The sequence below is a fragment of the Mustela nigripes genome, chromosome 6, assembly GCF_022355385.1.
Source record: "Mustela nigripes isolate SB6536 chromosome 6, MUSNIG.SB6536, whole genome shotgun sequence".
Taxonomy (NCBI): Eukaryota; Metazoa; Chordata; class Mammalia; order Carnivora; family Mustelidae; genus Mustela; species Mustela nigripes.
In genome coordinates this window covers 84,121,635-84,143,368 of record NC_081562.1, presented here as the reverse complement: position 1 = coordinate 84,143,368, position 21,734 = coordinate 84,121,635, and the positions used below count along the sequence as shown (strand labels likewise).

At 50.5% G+C, this 21,734-nt stretch overlaps 1 protein-coding gene across 1 annotated transcript; it reads left to right on the top strand.

Moving 5' to 3' along the window:
* Positions 1–13,855: 13,855 nt before the first annotated feature.
* RND1 (Rho family GTPase 1) lies at positions 13,856–20,501 on the top strand. Its single transcript, XM_059404831.1, has 5 exons — positions 13,856–14,078; positions 14,891–14,978; positions 17,584–17,693; positions 18,566–18,700; positions 19,420–20,501. Exons 1-5 carry the CDS (start codon positions 13,959–13,961, stop codon positions 19,663–19,665), a joined length of 699 nt encoding a protein of 232 aa, XP_059260814.1. The 5' UTR covers positions 13,856–13,958; the 3' UTR covers positions 19,666–20,501.
* The last annotated feature ends 1,233 nt before the right edge of the window (positions 20,502–21,734 follow it).

The window sequence follows — 21,734 nt, the reverse complement described above, 5'->3', positions numbered from 1 at the left end:
CCACCATTGCAGCTCCTAGGACACTGAGAAAGTACAAGGAGCACCCTCTATGTGGGAGGGCCCAGGGAAGTGGGAGACGCTATGGGGAATGGTGGGGCTTTGCAACTGGGGAGAGCTGCTGGAGACCAAGGCCTGGGGATCCAGAACTGGAGAGGGAGGGGCAAATGGTTGAGAAAGACGGTCAAGGGGCTGGGCAAAATGGAAACTCCTACTGTGACCTAGGAGGTCTAGTCTCTTTTTCTCTTGTCAACTTCATCTCTTCCCATTCTCTCCTCAATCACAAGCTTCTCATCACACTGTTCTTTCCTGCCCCAGGGCATTCTTACTTGCTATTGAATCTGCCCTGAACACTTTGCCTACAAGCATACGCAAACACTGTCCCCACTTTTCCCAGGCTGACCCCCCCAACTCATCCTTCAGATCTCAGCCTCACTGTGGGTTCTTCAGAGAGGCCTTCTGGGAGTCAACCTCTGAATTAGATTTCTTTTGTTATTGTCTCATAGTAGTATCAGATTATTTTCCTTTATCACCCATGTCATCAGTTGAAATGATAGATCTGATTGTTCGTTTAATGCCTGACTCTCCCATTAGACTATGAGCTCGTTGAAGGCAAGGATCCCATCTTCTTCTCCACTGGAAGCCATGCTCCTGGCATCGCGTTGGGCGCACAGGGATACTCTGTAACATTTTGCTTAATGAGTTCATGAATTTAGAGGGATCTCAGAGGCCTACTTGTCTGATGCTTCTCTCTTCTCCTTGAATACTACCAGTGACAGAGAACTCACTGTGTCACCAAGAGGACCATTCTACTTTTGAAGAGATTCAATAGTTAGACAGTCTTCCTTATCAAAGAAAAATTGGACTCCTTGTTACTTCTTGGTCCTAGTTTGGCCCTTTGCAGCTGGATACAATCAAGATAGTCTTTGTATTACAGAGCTGCAGGCAGCCATCATGTTCACTCCTTCTGCCCTCAATCCTTCTCTGTGTCACCTAAACAGTTCTTTCAGTTTTGGTAGGCCTAGTTTCTTAGCCCTTCTCCACCCTGTTCCCCTTTCTCAAGAAACACCCCCTTTGGTCAGCACACAGGATGTAGCCTGATTTATGAATTCTTATCATCCTCCCCAGCCACCCCCACCTGGAATACAAGGCCAGCAGGATAAGGGGGAACAGGGAGGAGAAAGTGAGAAAAGAGAGCTGTTTCTTCCTCCCCAGTGTAAATGGGGATGTATTTCCCCAGGAAACAATGTTATTAGGGATGGTTGGGGCCCCGGGCTAGTCCTGAACTAGATGTACCATTGTCAGCTTCGTTCTGGGTCAAATGGTCTTTCTGGACCCATTTAATACTTTTTCTCTGGGAAAAATGTGTTTGGGTTCCAAACAGCCAAGTTATATATAAACCCTTTAGATAACCAGCTTACGGATTGGGAACTGCTTCTATAGAAGTATTTAGGTAACACCGAGTGGGAGAGTGAAGGGATGAGAACAGAGTGGGCTTGCTCAGAGAAGTTTCCAAGAGGTTTTTGGAGCAAAGATGGTGAAAGTGGTAAGGCACACAGGCGTTAGTCAGACGAACCTCAGACAAACCTCCGTTTAAATCTCAGCTCTGCACTTAATGTTTGTTGAGACCTGCTGGCTTGATCTAACTTCCCCTTGGGCTCCTTTCTCTAAGGAGGACGGTAGATTTTACCTGACAGAGTTGGAGGGGGCATGAAAGAGAGATTGCTTGTTGCCTTCAGCATGGTGCCTGGCACAGGAACACTGATGGGGGATGTGTATTGTCCTGTTTTCAGAATGGGGGTCTTCCCCCTCCACTGAGGTGACAGGCTAAAGTCCCTGAAGCCGGCCGGCCCTGTTCCCGTATGTGGAAGGGAGTCCAAGCTGATAACGGTGAAGACAGTCTTCTGCTACCCTAAAGAGACATTTCAAAGGATGGCTTCAAAGAGGGGGCTCCAGAGGGGAGTTAGGGGGACAAGGGCATAGGGGGTCTGAGTGTCACCAAAGCCCCATCATGCTTTGGCACACGCTGCTTCTGCAGGGTGTGTGTCTCTCTGGGCCCCACACAGCTCTGCTGACTCTATGCGTCAGAATGACACCGTGTGCGAACCTTCTACCGGTCTCAGTGGGACTCAAGATTCCCCTCTCTCTGTCAGGCTCCATTACTCAGCTTTTCACAGTTCCAGGCCTTATCACTTAGCCGTCTGCCCTCTGGCCTCTTCCTTTTGTTTACCAACTTGGCTGGCTTTCTCCTCTGGGAACAAAGGAGGTGTTCAGTTCTGGGTAGTGCCTGGCTCCCACTACCCCACCCCCACTCCCTTCCCTTTCCAGGAGCATCGCCCCTCCCTGTCTCAGGCAGACCCCTGGCTTCTGAGAGGCCCCTTCCCACAGTTCCAGGGAGAGGAGAGACTGAGCTCGTTGCTGGCACCCCCTTTTTCTCACCCTCTGGCCCCCAATCTTGTCCCCACCAAGGCCCCTAAAGCTTCACTTGTCTGGGCGGGAGGCAGCTCCTCTCCCCATTGTCTGGCCAGGATTTGGAAGCTCTGGTTTCCATAGCAACCCCTGGGCATTTAATTAAGGGAGGAGGCCTTCATCTCTTCTAGTCCAGGCAGTTCCAAATCTCTACCCGAAAAGGATACCCTGAGGGGGTGAGGAGAAGCATTGTCCTCCAGCACAGCACAATTCTGGCTTCTCCGCATAGCCCATTATAGCTTTCCCAGCCCGCCCCCTCCCACCTGCCACCCCTGTCCCCACCCCAACCAGAGCGGGCTGGGGAGACCTCGTGAACCAGCGAGGGCAAACCCCAGGTCCCAGGATAGCGGGGGTTCTGAGGGGCGGTGGGCACCCTCCCCCGTGTACACTGTTGCTTTGTTTCCTGGTTGGGGCTGGGGTGGCTGATACTTCGACATTGACCCTACTATCCAATTGCTTTACTGTGGAATGGGTTCAGGGGCTCTTTGAAGGGAAGTGAATCAAAAATGTTGTATAGAAGTTCATTACAAGCCTTTTTTGGGGTACTGGGTACACAGTTTCTATCAGATCCACAAAAGGGATCTGTGAGCTCCAAATGGTCCCTAGCTCCGCCATTTGCCAGCTGTGAGACCTTAGGCAAATTACTTAACCTCTCTGTGCCTCCTGGTCCTCATATGTAAAGGGGTTTCGTATCTCAAGCTTGGTGGCATCCGCTGAGCACTAAGTAAGGGGCTGTTGTTAAGAGTATTTGTTACTGTGAGAGATGGTGAAATGGTAGACCCCCCCACAGCTTTTCTGCTCCACACTGATAGCCCTCAAGGTGCCAGGTCCTTAACCTGGGAGGCATGAACCTTCCTCCAAGCCACGGTGGGCTGGCTTCCCTCTCTGCCCCACCCAGGGCTTCTGGAAAGTGCTCGAAGGACTCTTATGGGAAGCTGGCTGCTCTCCTGAACTCGTCATGGGGTGGAATTTCCATGCTCCGGTCACTGAGATCCCAGTTCCTGAAATTCCTGCCTCTGGTTTCTCTGCCGTGGCTCTGACCACTTTTCCCCATTTCTGGTTAGTTGTGTGTGTGTGTGTGTTTCCTTTTCACTGTATTTTTAGACTTAGGAAAAAATAAACACAGTTCACACACTAACACCTTCCTGATGGTTGGGTTCCTCGCAGGCCTGAGGGTGGGGGCCTTTGTTTCCCCTGACCGGTCTTCAACTCGACCTCCCGCAGCTACCTCCTTACCTTCAGTTGAAAATTCCCAGACTTACCCCACCCATCTTTCATCACTCTGCCTCTCCCACCCCTTCAGCACCGATCAAAGCAGATTGTAACGGCAATTCTGAACTGTACGTGCCTCTGGGTCTTTTATCCTGGTTATATTTTTATCTTGCTTCCCTCCTGGAAACTTCCCCCACTGTTGCATTTTTTTCTCCCTTCGGAAGAAGCAACTCTATCCAGGCAGCTCTTGGCTGGTCCCACTGATTCAAAGAAGGAGCTGGGACATCAGAGGAGCTAGGGACCGGCACCCCTCTTCCCCCGGTTATTTTGAGGCTTCATCCTCAGGAAAACCGATTTTACCTAGGACAGCTGCAGAGAGATCTCAGCACAGTAATTTGAGGAGAGCCCCCAGCGCAGTGCCCTGCAGTGGCAGAGGCCTCGATGGTGAAGCTCTTACTCCCCCAACAGAGGGCCCCCCAGGATGCAGGGCTGTAGCCCTGTTTCCCCCAATTCAGTTCTCCCAGCAGCCAGAGTCACCTGGATGGACTCCCGGCAGCCGCCAGTGTCAGAAGGCACGGGTGACACAGGGAAGTTGTGAAGGAAAGATGTGAGAAGGGCTGAGAACTTGCCTGGGGAGAGAGAGAAAGGGACTCACTCAGTCCGCACAAAACCGGAAGAGGGAAGGACAGGCTTCTTAAGAACAGCCTTTGGGGCTCTCTGGCAACTCTCCTGACTCCTTCGGGAAGAGGAAATGGAAGGGTTGGAGAGACTGAGGCTGGCCCACAAAGAATGTCCTAGCTGTGGATGAAACCTCTGGCTCAGGAAATCCAAAGTCCTTGCTGGGGAAGCTGAGGCTCCCAGAGGTCAAGGCTTAAGGAAGGTCACGAGTTAGACTGCGCTGCGCCCTGGACAGGACCTCAACCCACCCAGCGCGGAGGCCAGGCCCCTGTAAGCTCCTGCCCCGGAGGCTGGCGGGGCCCTGTGGGCAGGTGGAAGGCGGGCTGCATGGAGGCTCCCAGTTCACTTAAGACTTGCACCCCATCGGGAGGCCTGGAAAGAACGTGAGGTAAGGCCAGTAATGCCTTGCAATACTAAAGAAAGCTCGGGGAGAGGTCGGGTAACCTACCCAAGGTCCCATGACTAGTGACTCTGATGACTAGTGACTGTGAGGGTCCGGACTTGGATCCAGGCAGGCCAAGGGCTCCAGCCAGCACTCCTACCTGTGCTGCCGCTGGAGGTGTGGGAGTCAGGCTGGGAATGTGGCCTGGCTGACTCCGGAGCCAGCATGCTGACGATCCCCTTCTCCCCCCGGAGCACTGAGGACTGAGTGAGACGATGCAGGTGGAGCACAGGACACAGAGAGAAGCCAACAGGGCTGGTTTCATTGTGTCTGGCTGCCTCCAGTTCTGCCTTCTCATCATTTGCTTGGCTCCTGGGCTTCTACCTTTGGCTCTTGCCAGCCTGGAAGTAAGGCCCTGTCTTCAGTGGGACATAGGATTGCGGGTAGACGGGTGACTGCCTGACCATCAGACCCTCCAGTCTTCCTCTCTCCCTGCTGGACCCTGCTGTCTGGAGTGCATTCTCTGGTATGTCCTTGAAGACTGACCGTAGGTACAATCAGAAGGGCTCTCAGAGAGCAAGTCCAAGTTCGAATTCTGTAGATGACAATACTAGGGCCCAAAGGGAGAAAGAGTCTTGATTGAGTCATTCCTTCAGGTCTGCAAATATTTCCTGAGCGCCGGCTTTGGTCCAGGCACTGTTCAAGGCCCCAGGGAAAGGCAGGAACCTCACGGAAAAGGCTCAGCTGCACTCCCCTCCCCCCGCACCTTGTCAGAACAGAGGAGAAAGACAAGCAGTTAAAAAAAAAGAAAATCAGTCGACAAAGAACATAAACCAGAAAATATTGTAGTGACAAATGCCAGAGAACATGAAAGCGAATGATTGCATGGCAACTTTAGCCTAAGTGACCTCTCTGGGTAGGTGACTCTAAACATGAGATCTAGGGGATGAAAAGGTACCAACTGGGACCTTCAAGAAGGGCATTCCTGGCAAAGGGAGAGCAGTAAAAGGCCTGAACCTAATTTCCAAAGTAAATGCTTTGGCCCATTTTAATTTCAATATAAATGTAGACATATACGTGAGTCTGTGCGCTATCTATGTGTGTATATATACATAAATGGGTATGTATATAAGCGTGAGTGTGTATATGTTTTGGGTTGTGATTAACATGTTATTACTGGCTGTGACTTGTCGACAGAAAGTTGGAAAGCCATTGTTGGAGGAATCAAACCAAATTCAGTATGGCTGGAGCGTAGTGGGAGGGAGGAAGACTGCAGGGGAGGAGGCCAGCTGGGGGCAAGGGCAGGTCAGGGGCAGGTCATACATGGCTCCAGAAGCCAGGATAAGAACTTGGATTTCATTTGAGGTGAACCCGACCCCACGCGAAGGCTTAACCCGAGGATGGCCATGATCTATGTAGTTTCTTGGTTTTGTTTTGAATCTAGCCATGTAGAGATAGAACAGTCTCCTTGGAGCTCCTGCCAGAACACATTTGCCTCACTTTTGCAGATAAGACATATGGGGAGAGGTAGAGGGGAGTGTTACACTTATGTCCATCTTTGCCTGATCAAGAGGGACCAGATCAAGGAACCCAGGTGAGGCTCCCCAGGGAGGTGGAAAGAAGGTGGAGGGAAGCAGAGGAGGCCAAGGGAATTGCTGCATGGGAGGATGGGCTTGGGAGTAGGTCTGGCTTAGAGTCCCCATCCTCATCCAGCTCACTCTCATGTTCCTGAGGTCTTCTCCTCCCTGAGGATTCTGGCCCCCAAACCCGGCACAAGGCCTCCCTACTACTCACCCCATAAGTGGCCACCTCGGTCCTGCCCCAGCCCTGGCGATGGCAAGAGAAGGCAGGCAGGCCTGCAGCTGTGGTCTCACCAGTCTCCCGCTCCAAGTGCCTGCTCTGGGTATCGTTGTGCTTCCTCTGGCTACCTTCTGCTCCTCCATTCCTCCAGCCAGGTTGGAACCAGACAGAACACAGACTTTTTCCCCATTTCCCCGACTGCCCCACCCTCTGCCATTCCCATACCTTCCTCCTAAATCTCAGTCCAACTCACAGAACTTTGTGTGTGTGTCTTTTCGCCTCCCATGTACATCTTTACTCACACACACGTGTACATGCATTCCCAGGTCCTCTTTCCAGACTTCTATCTCTTGCTTCCAAGCTACCCTATTCCCCTAGAATATTCCCTATACTCTGGCCCCACTTTTTTTTTTTTTTAAATAAATTATTTCCTTATTAGAGAGAGAGAGAGAGAGAATGCATGACAGAGGGAGAAGCAGGCTTCCCGCCAAGTAGGGAGCCAGATGGGGGCTTGATCCCAGGACGCCGGGATCATAACCTGAGCTGAAGGCAGACACTTAACCAACTGAGCCACCCAGGAGCCCACCTGCCCCCTTCAGCATCTCATTCTTGTTTTACCTTCTAGCTCAGTTCTACTTCCTCTAGAAAGTTTTCTTGGGAAATTCTCCTCTTTCCTTTTGTTTCTCCTTCGTCTCTCACCAGACTCCTGTAACAATACCCAGCTCCCAGGAAGAGGAGTGCAGAAAAGCATGAGAAGGGGAAAAGCCCCAGGAAGGGGCCTGGCACTCACACCTTGGCTTTGGTTTTCTCCCGGGGAACATAAACAATTTCCCAGAATATCACCATCAACCAGGCCATTCTCTCACCATGCTAGGTCAAAAACAAGACTTCCCTGTAGTCACACCCACACTCAGACAAAAACAAGAACATTGTCCAAGCCACAAATATGACCAAATACCCCCCATCCCAGCCCATGGCAGTGGCTGCTTTTTCTTCCACCCATCCCACTTTTGGCCCAGTCGTACTCCTCCCACCTTCTCATAAGATGTATTAAATTTCCCAATCACAGAATTCCCCAGCTTTCTGATAACAGAGCAAAGCCTCACTTCTTTGATCTCTCCCTAAAACAACAAATAAAAGTCCAAATCCCAGGTCCTTTCTATCCCCCTTTCCCTGGATGCCCACAGCTCCACCACGGTGCGTGTTCCCGTTGTTGAAATGAATCCCTACACCCAGCTTTGTTCCACCAACACTGTTGCTGGTCTTTGGCTGGAGGGCATTGAGAATCAGGAGCCACATATAGGTATACACTTTATGTAATTTTTTAAAATAAGATTTTATTTATTTATTTGACAGACAGAGATCACAAGTAGGCAGAGAGGCAGGCAGAGAGAGAGGAGGAAGCAGGCTCCCTGCTGAGCAGAGAGCCCGATGTGGGACTCGATCCCAGGACCCTGAGATCATGACCTGAGCCGAAGGCAGAGGCTTTAACCCACTGAGCCACCCAGGCGCCCATATGTAATGTTTTTAAACTACAGACTCCTATATTTTGGTTTTAAGTGCATTCTATGGTATTTTATTTATTTAATTTTTTAAAAGTTTAATTTATTTAAGTAATCTCTACACCTAATGTGGGGCTTGCACTCATGACCCCACGATCAAGAGTCACATGCTCCTCTGACTGAGCCAGCCCCCATTTTATGATATTTTAGCACCAGATTTCCTTTCCTAATCCTGTTCTCAGGCAAAGCGCCCCACCCCCTACCCTGACTCATCCTTCCTGTCAGTTGGATGGATTCTTCAGTCCTTGGGCAGGCTGAGCATTTTCCTGCATCCTTACTCTTCCCTCACTAGTCTTATATCAGAATCAAGATCCTGGGGGCACCCGGGTGGCTCATTCAGTTAAATGTCTGACTTGGTTAAGACTTTTGTTTTCAGCTCATGTCATGATCTTGGTGTCATGGGACAGATCTTCGCATCAGGCTCCATGCTCAGCTCAGAGTCTGCTTATCCCTCTCTCTCTCCCTCTCTCTCTCTCTCAAATACATACATACATAAAATATTTTTAGAAAGAATTGAGACCCTCTTCTATCACCTTCCTGATAATGTAACCAGATCTGAACCCTCCCTCCTCATTACTCCTACTGCACTTGGTGTTAATTACCCAAAGCGGTCTTGCTTTCTTCTGCCTCACATCTGTAAACTCTCTGAAGGCAAGCACTGAGTCTTTAAAACTTGGTTAGCACTCCAGGGGTTGCTCCAGCTAAAATGCCCAAAGGTCAGGGGCTCCCCAGTGCTTGGAGCCAGAGATCCTTGAGATCATGAGAAGTTTTGGCTTTAGGCTAAAGGAACAGGGCACCAGAGTCCTATGAGGGGAACTCTGGTCCCCTTAAGAAAGAGAAAGCATTGTCCCACCATACTCATAGGGGTTGTAGGTGGCAGGTTGCCTGGGAGCTCTTTGTAAGAATCCCTTGGGCAGAGAAAGACTAGGCTTGTGTACCCTCTGGTAAGAATCTGAGTGAATTTGAATTTGCCATCACTCTGAACACCTTTGCGTATTATGTCACTGTCCCAGATAAGGAATTTATCAGAGTAATCAGAGCCAAAAAAAGATAGGGCAGTCCTGAGCTTTGAACCTGTGGTACACACACAACACACACACAACACACACACACATCCCCCACACCATGCTATCCTATCCAGGCTAGTGGTTTTTAAACCATGTCCCCTGTAGTTTGGGGAGGGGAGACTGACTGAGCCCCACTCCAAGTCCCTCAGTCTCATTCAACCAGAGCCGTTTGGTTTTTCTTCTTTGAGTCCCACTCCAAGTCCCTCGTTCTGATTCAACCAGAGATGTTTAGTTTTTCATCTTTTTTTGTGTGTGTGTTTTGGGATGCTACAAAGACTTAATGTGTAAAGGAGCTTTACTACATGTAAACAACACCATGAAGATGTAATCAGCAAAATCCCAAATCTGGAGGACACTGTAGAATAAACAACTTGCTTTTTTCGACAAATGAATCACAAGGGGAAAAAAGGGAGATAGAACCTATGAAATAGAAGACATTTAAGAGCCATATCAACCAGATTCAACTTGTGTGCCTCGTTTTAGATTAAATCAATGTATGACCCAGTTGGGAAAATAGTAACACCGACTGGATATTTGATGATACTAAGGAGTGAGTTATTTATTTTTAGTTGTGATCATGGTATCATGGTTATGTTAACACATTGCTGTTGGAGATGAGTACTGATATATCTATGGATTAAACGATATAATGTCTAATGCATGTTTGGAAGTCAGCTAGTACAGGTGTAATGGGGGGGAGGTAGGTGGGGGGAATAAATGGAGCAAGATTATGGTGGTAATTATTGAAGTTGGATAACAGGTGCATAGGGATTCATTGTGTTATTCTTTCTCCCCTTTATTTATAAAAAATATTTTATTTATTTATTTGACAGAGAGACACATGAGAGAGGGAACACAAGAAGGGGGAGTGGGAGAGGAAGAAGCAGGCTTCCCACCAAGCAGGGACCCCGATGTGGGACTCAATCCCAGGACTCTGGGATCATGACCTGAGCCGAAGGCAGACGCTTAATGACTGAGCCAGCCAGATGCCCCTTCTTTCTCTCTTTTTAAATGTTTGAATATTTCCACACACACACAGAAAGCCTTCTAAAAAAAAAAAATAAGGTAAAGGAGACTATATGAATAAGATTTGGGATTATAACCTTATTTTTTAAAGTAACAGATTTATCAAGATATGATTTACATACCATATAACTGGCCAATTTGAACTGTACAATTCAGTGGTTTTTAGTATTTTCATAGAATTGTGCACCCATCACCTAATCAAATTTAGATTTTCATCTCCCCCGCCAAAGACACCTTGAATCCAGTAGCAGTCACTTCCCATTCCCCTGATCCTGATAGTCCCAGGCAGCCACTCACCTATCTGCTGTTTCTTCAGTCCATCTACTCGGAATATTTCACACAAATGGAATCAGACAATATGCGGTCTTCTGTGCCCGGCTTCTTCCACTTTAGGATAAGGTTTTCAAGTATAACCTCTTTCTTGATAGTAAAGAGCCACCTTGTAAGTTTATTACTCTGTTTATGGATTTTTAAATAAAGAGACTTGGGAAAGGTTTAAACAAACATAGGGAAGGGAGTCTAACAAGAAAGAAAGAAAGAGAGAGAGAAGGAAGAGAAAGGAAAGCTAAGAACCCCATTCTCCAACCCAAACCCTTCACTTACATGCAAGGTATGGGCCCAGAGAAGGAAGTGACTTAGGCAAACATCCTAACAGCTTGTTAAGGGCAGAGCAGGGTCTAAAACCCACACCTGCTGAACTTTGACTCCGTTCTCTCTTCAAGTTGCCACGCTGCTGTTCTGAACTCACACACAGACATACATACACATCTCTTTTCCCACCACAACTCATAACCATGTGACCCACTAACTGTCTTGCAAATCAGCCATGATGGGGGCTGCTTTGTCTCATAGCTCAGGCTTCCTGCTGCCCTGCCCTGAGACACAGCCACCCAGGCAGGAATCAGTGTTAGCACAGCCTCCCAGAATTCCTGTCTCAGAGGAGCTCCAGAATAGCAATCTTGTTAGAAGCCAGAGGAAGCTGTTTGGGTGGCAGGGAACAGATTTCACTTCCATGGAATGTTTCTTCAGAGTGGCTGGTGGAGAGGGTGTATGGGGGGAGGCTGGTAGAGAACATGGGGGAGAAAGAGGGCTAAAGTCTTTGGGTTTGGGGTCCAATGGGGGCTTAACCGAGTTAAGTGTTAAGAGGATGTGGGCTCCGGAACTGAGTCCAGATGAGACTGAGGGTGAAGAAGAGGAGGAAAAGGTCAGGCTGAGGGAAAGGACACCAGGTTGAGGCAGTCTGTAATCTTACAGCTGTTCCTGGAACTCTCCCAAAGTGTACTTATGGGCAGTTCAGAGCCGCTGTCAGCCTGCTGGAAAAGGGCAAGAAGAGGACAAACTCTACAGCCAGAATATCATCTGAGGGCTGAGAATGAGGCATTGGAGATGAAGTGGGGGGAAAAACTTCCAGAGAGCCTGGGAGTGGAGGCTATGGTGGCCCCTGGATGAGTCTTACTACTCTGAGGTTCCCTTAGGAAGGGGTGTCTCAGGAGATGAGCAGAGGACCATGTGACACTTAGTCCCAGAACCCTCAACCAAGTAATTTGGACTGGATGCCACAGGATTTGACAAGAGGCACAAAGGTTAGGCTGTATTCTCAAGATACCCTCCGTTCTCCAGTCTATAGTGCGCATTAGAAAGCTCACTCTTAGAGGTCTGTCCCTTTGGGTCTGGGAAACGTTTATAAACACCCTTTATTTATTCATTGATTTATTTTTCAAGATTTTATTTATTCATCTGAGACAGAGAGAGAGAGAGAGAGAGAGAAAGGGAGAGAAAGCATGAGCAGGGAGGAGAGGCAGAGGGAGAGGGAGAAGCAGACTGCTCGCTGAGCTGGGAGCCCGACTTGGGCCTCTATCCCAGGAAATGGAGATCATGACCTGAGCCAAAAGCAGATGCTTAACCATCTGAGCCACCCAGGTGCCCCTATTTATTTATTTTTATTCTTACTTTAATTTTTTTTTAAAGATTTTATTTATTTATTTATTTTAAAAAGATTTTTATTTGTTTATTTGACAGACAGAGATCACAAGTAGGCAGAGAGGCAGGCAGAGAAAGAGCAGGAAGCAGGCTCCCTGCTGACCCCGATGTGGGCCTCGATCCCAGGACCCTGGGATTATGACCTGATCTGAAGGCAGAGGCTTTAACCCACTGAGCCACCCAGGTGCCCTCTTATTTTAATTTTTAAAGATTTTTAAAATTTACTCATTTGAGAGAGAGAGAGCATAAGCAGGGGGAGAGAGAGAGGGAGAAGCAAACTACCTGCTGAGCTGGATGCCTGAGGTGAAGTTTGATCCCAGGACCTGGAGATCATGACCTATGCTGGAGGCTGATGCTCAACCACCTGGCCACCCAGGCATCCCTAAACATCCTTTACATCAGGGGAAGTATGCCTGGGTAGGACAGCAATGAAGGTAGAGAGAGCTCAAATGGGACAAGACCCAGAGCAAGCTCCAGAGGTGCTAAGCTAGAAAAGGAGAAGGGACCTAATGATAAACTCTGGGGTGCTCTCATTTTTGCCCAAGATCAGCTTTACTCCAATTCCTAATTCCTAGAGGCCTTATTTAGACTGTTTTTGTTCCTGAATAATCAGTGGGCTTTTCAAGCTGTGTATATTCCACAGTTCTGACTAGGGGAGAGGCTCCTTAACATGCCAGGGCTCTGAGGGGAAGGGCTGGTAGGCAGTTATGTAGCTCCTCTCAACCTTGGGTTGCCCTCCAGCCTACTGATCCCAGAGTCCCAGGCCCAGTCTTCCAGTCTGGACTTTAACCAGATGACACACAGAGTGTGTCGGCATGAGTAGGTATCAACCTGGAACTGGACCTGTGCCTGATTCATCCAGGAAGAGGACCCTGGGCGGCAGAACAAACACCCTTAAGCACCTCCTGCTTGGTGGTGAGGCATGGGGTGAGAAGTGATCTGGCCCAAGAGGGACTTTGTTTGCTTTGTTCTCCTCTTCTATGTCATCCCCAGTTGCCAGACACCCTCATTCCTTTCTCTCTGCCCATCTCTGGGTCAGGAACTGTATGGGTTTTTTCCTAGATGATGCAAGAAGATCGATCTATCTAATCTATCTATCTATCCATCCATCTACCTATCTATTACCTATCTGTTGGTCTATTTAGGTGAAGGCGATTCCAGACTTGGGGTTGAAAGGGGTACAGCGGGAGCTGATAAAGGGGTACGGCAGGAGTCTCTGGGAGAGAAAGCCAGAAGTAGTTTGGATGGGTATTAGACGGAACAAAGAGGTCAGAGATCTGTGGGGTCACCGTCCCACCCCCCAGCCCCGCTCCCACCTGTCTGTAGTTGAGGCAGATCCTGCTTTTCTCTTGGGACAAAGCCAGCTTGACCTCATTTTCTGCCTTCAGGGCCAGTTTGCTTTTGACACTAATTGATGGGCACTCAGGACCATTAATTTTGCTTCTCGTCCCCCTCCCCCCTTCCTAATACAAATGCAAACAGTGTGGGAATCCCCTTGCAGAGGAAGCAAAGATACGGCTTTAAGAGAAAGGGAAGGGAGGAAAAGGGCACTGACTCAGATTCTCCTACCATTGGCTGCCGGAGGGGATCCCACCTCAGGGATTGGTCCTGACAGAGTCCGCCTCCTCTTGTGATTGGCTCGACCTGGGCCATAAAGGCGGCCGTGCCAGCCTCCTTTTCATTTGGAGGGAGGCGAGCATCCCGGCTGGGTTTTTGTGCCAAGACGCACCTGGCGCAACCCTCTCCTCTCTGACTCTGAGTCCACGTCCCGCGGAGGCTACAGCCATGAAGGAGAGACGGGCCCCCCAGCCAGTCGTGGCCAGATGTAAGCTCGTTCTGGTGGGGGACGTGCAGTGCGGGAAGACGGCGATGTTACAGGTGTTAGCGAAGGACTGCTATCCCGAGGTGAGCGGCCCGCCCGCCGGCCAGCTTTTCTCCTTGCCTGCCCGTCTTCCTGTGGCTAGATTCCCACCTGCCGGGGGTGAGGGAGACCTAGCTCCCCCGTCCCCCAGCTTACCGCACGCCACCCTGCCCCATCCTCAGCCGCCCGGCTGGAGGACCGCCCTGCCTCAGCCTCCCCTGAGACCTGTTCCACTTCTGCCGCCCCGCTGGCTCCTCCTCACCTCTTCACCCATAGGCCCCGATCAGATACCCTCCTCCCTCCCTTTATCCCGGGGTCTACTCTCGGGAGAGGGAACTGGAGGCATCTGAGAGTCTGGGGTTTCTTCTTGACGTAATACCTGCCGGTCTCCTCATCCCCTCAGAGGTTCTGCGAGCCCATCTCCAGGCGGGCTTCTGCTGCCCTGCTGGTCCGACAGGCTTGTGGGAGAAGATAAAGAGCTAGCATTTCCTTGGGGCTCTAAAATCCGGAGACATACAAGTCTGGAGAGGAGAGAAATCTGTATGTTTGCCTCTCTGACCATCTAGGATTGGGGTGGGGGAGCTTTGAAAGGAGGGGGCTTGTCCCCCATTGGAAGTCATTCAGATTTCTTTTTCCCATGGAGCAAAGTGCCTGTGCCTCTACACTGCCCTCCTCCCTGTCCCATGTGTCCCTCCTGCCACAAGTAACCCCCTCCCCTCCCCTTCCTTCCCCTGCCCCTCATCTCCTGCCACTTTAGTATCTCATAGGATGAGTGGCTTCCTGTGTAGCCAGCACTAAACAGAGGGTTATGAAAGTAGGGGAGCCCAGGGTGTGACGAGCTCCTTTCTTTTCACAGACATATGTGCCCACCGTGTTTGAGAATTACACAGCCTGCTTGGAGACAGAGGAACAAAGGGTGGAGCTCAGTCTCTGGGACACCTCAGGTAAGACTGCTGGCCCCAGATGCCCCCTTCCCACCCCCACTGGTCTGTTACAGTTGCTGGCTTTAAGAAACTATTTCCCTCTTTGCTGGGGAGGACTGTGTATGATGCTGGCTGGGAAGCTGACAGAAGGGGACCTGAAGATTCCCTTGGTTGGCATGTCCAGGGGCGCAGAGTGAATGAGCCCCAGAAGCCACTTCTCTGGATCTAGCTCCTTCTTTCAGAGGGCTGGGATGGTGAGGTGAATGGACCCATGAATATAACTGGGGGGCAGTCAGGCGGGGCTTCTCCATTTCCAGCCCCTGCCCTCCGTGTCCTCCCACCTCCGCCTTTACGGCCCCATAGTCAAGCCAGATAAGAGACAGGAGTCCGTGCTGCTGGAGGGAGTGGTGGTTGAGGCTGGGAGACAAGCCTGCTTTGGGGAAATACTGCTCCTGACTCAGTTTTCTCTCCTGCTTTCCGTCTTGGGCCACTGCTGTCCGCCTGCCGCAGCTCGGTTCCACTTGTCATACTGCTGCAGCTCAGGGATGAAGCGATGCATCATCGATGTTTTGGAGGGTGGGGGAGATGGCTTTAATGTGGGGCACAGTCTCGTTGTAGATAGTGCAGGGAGGGGGGTGGCTGTGACAGTCACCCCCTCCACCCCCACCCTACCGTACTGGGCTGAGGTAGAAGATGCTGGGTCTTTCTGGAATGTAGAAAGCAGTATTTTTCCTCTCAACCCTAAGCCCTCAGTGTTAGGCTGTCCATTGCTTTGATTTTGATCCCTTCCCATTATCTCTTTTACCCCAGTTCTTTTTTTAATAGACTGGGCTCCGAGTCATAATTAAGGACTAAAAGCCCAGAGTAACAGAAAGAAAATAAAATCCACCCTCCAAAAATGCACATTCAGGCTGAGTTCAAAGAGGATCTGTGTAAATCACTAGGGGTTTCCTGTTACATATAATAAATATGCCATCCTATTCCTCTAAGAGCTGTTGTTGTTCCCATGGTCTAATTTTTGAGGTCTGAAAAGATTGGGGGTAGGGGGGTAGATAAACAGAAAATGAGCCTTCCCCTTGCTTCCCCCCTCCCCCAAACAAAGCAAAACAGAAATTCCTCCACCTGGTATGCCTTCCTCTGATGCAGTTCCAGGGGTTGGGAGGCAGGGTTCTGGTTATCCTGGACTGTGCTATGCTGGCTGGATCCGACCGGAATGCAGCTCGGCTGCAGAATGTATGGGGTATCGGCTGCCCTACCCTGCCCACCTCCTGAGTCTTCCCAGAATCTTACTGCAGCTCATCTCTTTTTACTACCACTGCCCCCAGAGTGCCCCCGCCCCGCCCCCACGTCAGAATGCAGCCCTTGAATCCCAGTCCAGATAATGGAAAGTCAGCAAAGTGGTGTCTGTTCCTGGTGTCGCATCCCCACCCCCCAATTTCAGAAGGGATGCAGCCTATCAGTCATCCTCCAACTCCTTCTTTCAAATTAGGTGCCCACAAGGAAGGAAGAAGTGATGGCGGTGTGTGGGATGGGGCTTCCCAAAATCGGGGCCAGGGTTGAGCCTGTTCCCGTTATTCACTTGCTGGTCTTAGGGGAGGGGGATTGCCTGGAGCCAGAATGGAGGCCTCCTCCCCTCCCCTCCCCCTTCCCCAGTGCTGCAGTGCTCCCTTTGCTCAGTGCTGGCGAGCTAAGACCCCACCTCAGACAGGGGATGGGGGCGGATTGCTGAAGGAGCAGATAGTTATTGCAACTCCTCTTTACTCTTTCTCTCTCTTTTTTTTTTTTTAACCAAACCCCCACCCCAGCTTGGATTCCCCCCAGTTTCCATGGCGATTGCGGTGCAGGGAGAGGGGCTGCTTGCTATTCTGAGCACGGATTGTCTGGGTTCCAAATCTGCTACTGTTCCTTCCCCAGGGCTGGGGGCAGGCTGAGCCCCTAGCGGTCTCCCATGCTGGGCCACCTGGGCCTGCAGTGCCCTCTGCCCTGCCGGTGAAGGACCCTTCCTTGAGCCTCCAGATCCCTAGCTATGGGTGCTGCTCTCTTTGAAACTGCCTCTCTGAGATCTTGGGGGATAGGGGCTGCAGTTTTTCACAGGCGGAAAGAGTAAGGCACTGAATCCATGCTGTTCCTCCTCCCCTTTCAGCCTCCTAGAGTTCTGACCCCATGGCAAAGAAGCCAGGCAGCCAGTTATGTAACAGGCAGGTTTGTTTCTTCATTGGAGAGACCCTGGAGCAGAAGCAGGGAGCAGAGGTTGGGCAGCAGGCAGACTCTAGAAAAGACACCTGACCCAAGCATAGTCTCTCTGCAGGGGTGGGAGCATCCCCCTCTGGGACTCATAAAACTGGCAGACCTGAAATTAAGCCCACTGTAGGAGACAGGGCCAGAATATAGTCTATGCCCCTGCTTTTGTTTCCCCTTTTCCCTTTTTAAGGACTAAGGAAGATGATATTTCTGTACTGCTTTCTGGCAGGTGTTTGGGTCCCAACATTTTAAGCTGCAGCCTATTCCCCGGGGACGTGGGTGGAGCCAGCTAACCTAGGGGTCAAGAACAGGATTCCTAGGGCTCATTGGGCTTAGGAAGGGCAAATGCCACAGCTTACCATCAGCTCTTTCTCCCACATACCAGGATCTCCCTACTATGACAACGTCCGTCCACTCTGCTACAGTGACTCGGACGCGGTGTTACTATGCTTTGATATCAGCCGCCCGGAGACAGTGGATAGTGCACTCAAGAAGGTGAGTCTGGGCAACTGGGCAGCCTCCAGCTCAGCTGGAAAATAGAAAGGAATCTTGGGGACCTTGCTGTCCAGTCCCCCTTCTGTAGCAGGAAGAAACTGACGCCAGGGAAGGAAGTGATTTGCTGGAGACTGTACCCTTAGCTCCAGCTCTGGGGCTAGAACCCAGACTCCCTCCCTCTCTGCCCCCTGCCCTTGCCATAGCCCGTACTGCTCTGCCAGAGGCCCAGCAAGGGAGGGTGGTGTTGAAGACACTGAAAGTGAAGGATCGAGAGTCAGAACCTTTCCATGACGGAGTTTGAGGCTTAGATAGGGGGTATTTGCAGGGAGCTTCTGTTGCCTTTGATCCCAAGCCCACCAAGACAGGGCAAGCCATGCAGGCAGGAAATGCCTGGTCTGGGGGGCAAAGTCTGCCCATCCCAAAGAATCTCCCACCCTGTGGAAGTAGTTTTCCAGAAGACTTTGGGATTGCTATCTCCTTTCCTCGGGAAGAGACTGGTTGGCTTCCTCCCTGTTGCTCCTGGCTTTCTGGACCTGTGAAGCCCTTTCACTGAGTGGAGGGAGCAGAGCTACGCCACACATGCTTGGTAGAGAGTGGGAGGAGATTTTGCCCCCCTGCTTCCTTTGGTGAACTGGGCTGTTGAATGAGGGGCAGGCTCTTGGGGTCAGCACTCCTGTGGCCCCAGAGTCCTCACCGGCGGGAAGATGATGTAATTAGTACATTGGTGATGGTCTGTGACTTAGGGAGGGCTGGGCTGGTGATATGCTGGATGGCTTGTCTGATGTTGCCTGCTGGGCTTCTCCAGGTAGCTGTCAGCCACTGACTGTTCTTCCTTCTTCCCTCCCCACCTCCCCTCTCACATGGCTCTTCAGTGGAGAACGGAAATCTTAGATTATTGTCCTAGCACCCGTGTTTTGCTTATTGGCTGCAAGACAGACCTGCGAACAGACCTGAGCACACTGATGGAGCTGTCCCACCAGAAACAGGCACCTATCTCCTATGAGCAGGTGTGTGTGTGTGTGTGTGCGCATGTACATGTACACATGCACGTGTTGGGGTGGGATGGGGTGCCGAAGGCTACAGACAAAGGACTTGAATGAAATGTGGCCCTTGCTCAAGCTCTTACTTTGGCAAGGGAGAACTGGTGTTCTGGGGAGCCATCTCTAAACAGCAGACCAGTCATCTTGCTAGAGGTGGTAGGCAACTCTTTAACCCCGATTCATTCCATAGGTTGGCCGATGAGCCATTCCTGTGTGCGCTAGTCTTTTTCAGATTGTTTTTTGCTGACTGCCTGCCTTAGAATCACCAGATGTGCTTGTTAGAATTCCTGACTCCATACCTATCAAGTCACTCTAGGAGAAAGATACAGAAATTGCGTTTCTCATGAAATTCCTGTGTAATTTCTTTCACACGTGGGAGCGTAAGGCTCATTTCTTTTAAACCAGTGGCTCCCGTTAAGAGTCATCTGGGGAGCTCTTAAAAATATGAATGCCTACCCACAGAAATTCTGATTTACTTGGTCTGGCATCAGGATTGTTCTAGAAGCGTTACAGGTGATAGTGAGGTGCACTTAGGCTTCCCCTTCAGAAAATCATCAGCAGAGGGTGGTGGTGGGAGATTGGCCCTTGTCTCATCAGGAGGAGCCTGGGGGAGTACCATTAAGACAGAAGGCAGTGTCTCGGAGCCATCTGGGACAACAGCCTTGATGACCTCACCCCCTCCACAGGGCTGTGCAATAGCCAAACAGCTGGGTGCAGAAATCTACCTGGAAGGCTCAGCTTTCACCTCAGAAAAGAGTATCCACAGCATCTTCCGGACGGCGTCCATGGTGTGTCTGAACAAGCCCAGCCCGGTGCCCCCAAAGAGCCCTGTCCGAAGCCTCTCCAAGCGACTGCTTCACCTCCCCAGTCGTTCCGAACTCATCTCGTCTACCTTCAAGAAGGAAAAGGCCAAAAGCTGTTCCATTATGTGAAGTGGGGGTTGGAGAAGGGAGGCAACCTCCCACTTCCTCCCTTGGGTTGCAGAGGCACGGGGGAGAGGGAGGATGGGACAATTTAGGACACTGGACATGCGTTTTTCAGATGGCCACGGTGAGGGCTTGGAAGGAGTCAGGAACAGGACAAGGAAAGAGCCAGGCCCGGCTTGAGGACCTGACACAGAAAGAACCATCACACCCCAAGCCAGGCACTAGGTTGTGGTGGGGGTGGCTGCCCCAGTGTCCCCCCCGCTCCAGAGGAAGGAAAGGTGTGGGGGTGTGGGGGGCATGCTGGCCTCATGGGCTTGGGGGCCTCTAGGAGCCTCACCTTCAGCATCATGCCTCTTCCACACAGCGCTTCCATGTGGGCCAGGGGACGGGAGGGGTCCCCGAGCCCTTCCCTTCCCCTCTGAGGAAGCCGCACAGGAGTGGAGTGGGGAAGCCAAGAGGTGGCTCCCTTGGGAGCTGAGCCCTGGTGCTTCATAACTGAAAACCAGAAGGGCAGGAGCTGGTCAGAGCCAATGAGAAGGAAACCTCATCTTTGCATAGCCCATGCCTCATGGAGAGGTGACATCATACATTCATATGCTTCTCACCTAAGTCCCCAGGGTCCAAGGGAGAAGCCCCAGACCCCCTTCTCTTGCAGTGTGGGGGTGGTGGTGCTGCAGGGGGCAGGGCTGGGTGGGGGGTCACCAGACTTCTTCTGCCCTTAGGGCAGTACAGCTGGCATTTGTTTTATAGACTCTTGTCTTTGGAATTGGGGGGAGGGGGGAGTGTTTCAATCTGTTCTATGTTCCGTGTTTAAAGAAGAAAAACCTATTTATTAATGAAAAATACAACACATACAAAGCAGTTGGCTCTGTTTTCTTCGTTTCTTTCTCCGTTCTCCTTGTTTTTTCTTTGCTCACAAGGAAGAAGCTATCCTGGGGCCCTTTCTGTGGGTCGCAGAGTGGCCGCCTCTACTGTTCCCCGGCATCTCCAACAAGGGTTTCCCTTTCCTCCTCCTCGCTGTCTCACCCAAACCCTGCCCACGTCCAATAAGCCAGTAAAGAGCTCTTTAGCCCCAGGGGGGGTTTCTCAACCTTCGAACGAATGACATTTTAGCCTAGGTCATGCCTTTGATGCTGGGGCCTGTCTTGTGCATTGGAGGATGTTTAGCATCATCCCTGGTCTCCACCTGCTAGATGTCAGTAGCAACCCCCTGAACCCCCCCCCCCCCCCCATCACAATGTCTCCAGATACTGTTAAATATCCTCTGGGGGCAATATCAGGCCTGGTTGAGAAACACTGCCTTAGAGAATCTAGAGGAGAGAGACAAGCTTTGGTGAAATCCTCAGTAGACGATCCAAGTCACTGAAATTCCAACCCCTGCAGAACATGGGACGGACTGAAGCCATGGTTCAGGGGCAGTTCCTATGGTTCCAGTTTCCTACAAGTTGAAGGAGAGGTAACGTCTTTTGCTTTCTTGACCTCCCGGTTCCATTGCCTGTTGATGGCAGCTCAGGAGCCTTAACATCCCTTCCTTTCAGTTGCTTACAGCTCTTTTTTCCAAGTTTCACAGTGCACTGGAAATAGTTACTATATATTGCGCTCCTACTACGTGCCCAGCACTGCTGAGAGCTTTACCTGGATTATCACACTTAACTTTATAAATGATAATAGCTAACATTTGTTAAATGTTTATTATGTGTCAAGGGCACTTACGAGTTCTTTCTGTTACTTAATTCTGTGCTAACCCTAAGGTGTACTATCTACCTCCTTTAACTGATAAGGAAACTGAAGTTCAGAGAAGTTAATATGTCCAAGGTCACACGGTTAGAAAGTAATAGAACCCAGATACAAATCCAGCAGCTGGATTCCAGAATATGCACTTAAAAAACAGTCTGTGAGGCAAGAAATACTCCTATTTTATAAAAGAGGAAAGAGAAAAGTCAGAGATGCTGTATAACTTGCACAAGATCGTACTGCTAGTAAGTAATGGAGTCAGGATTCCGACTGGGTCTCAATGTTAACTATACTCCCATGGGCTCTATATTGTTAGCTGTGCTGTACCTAAACAGGAGATT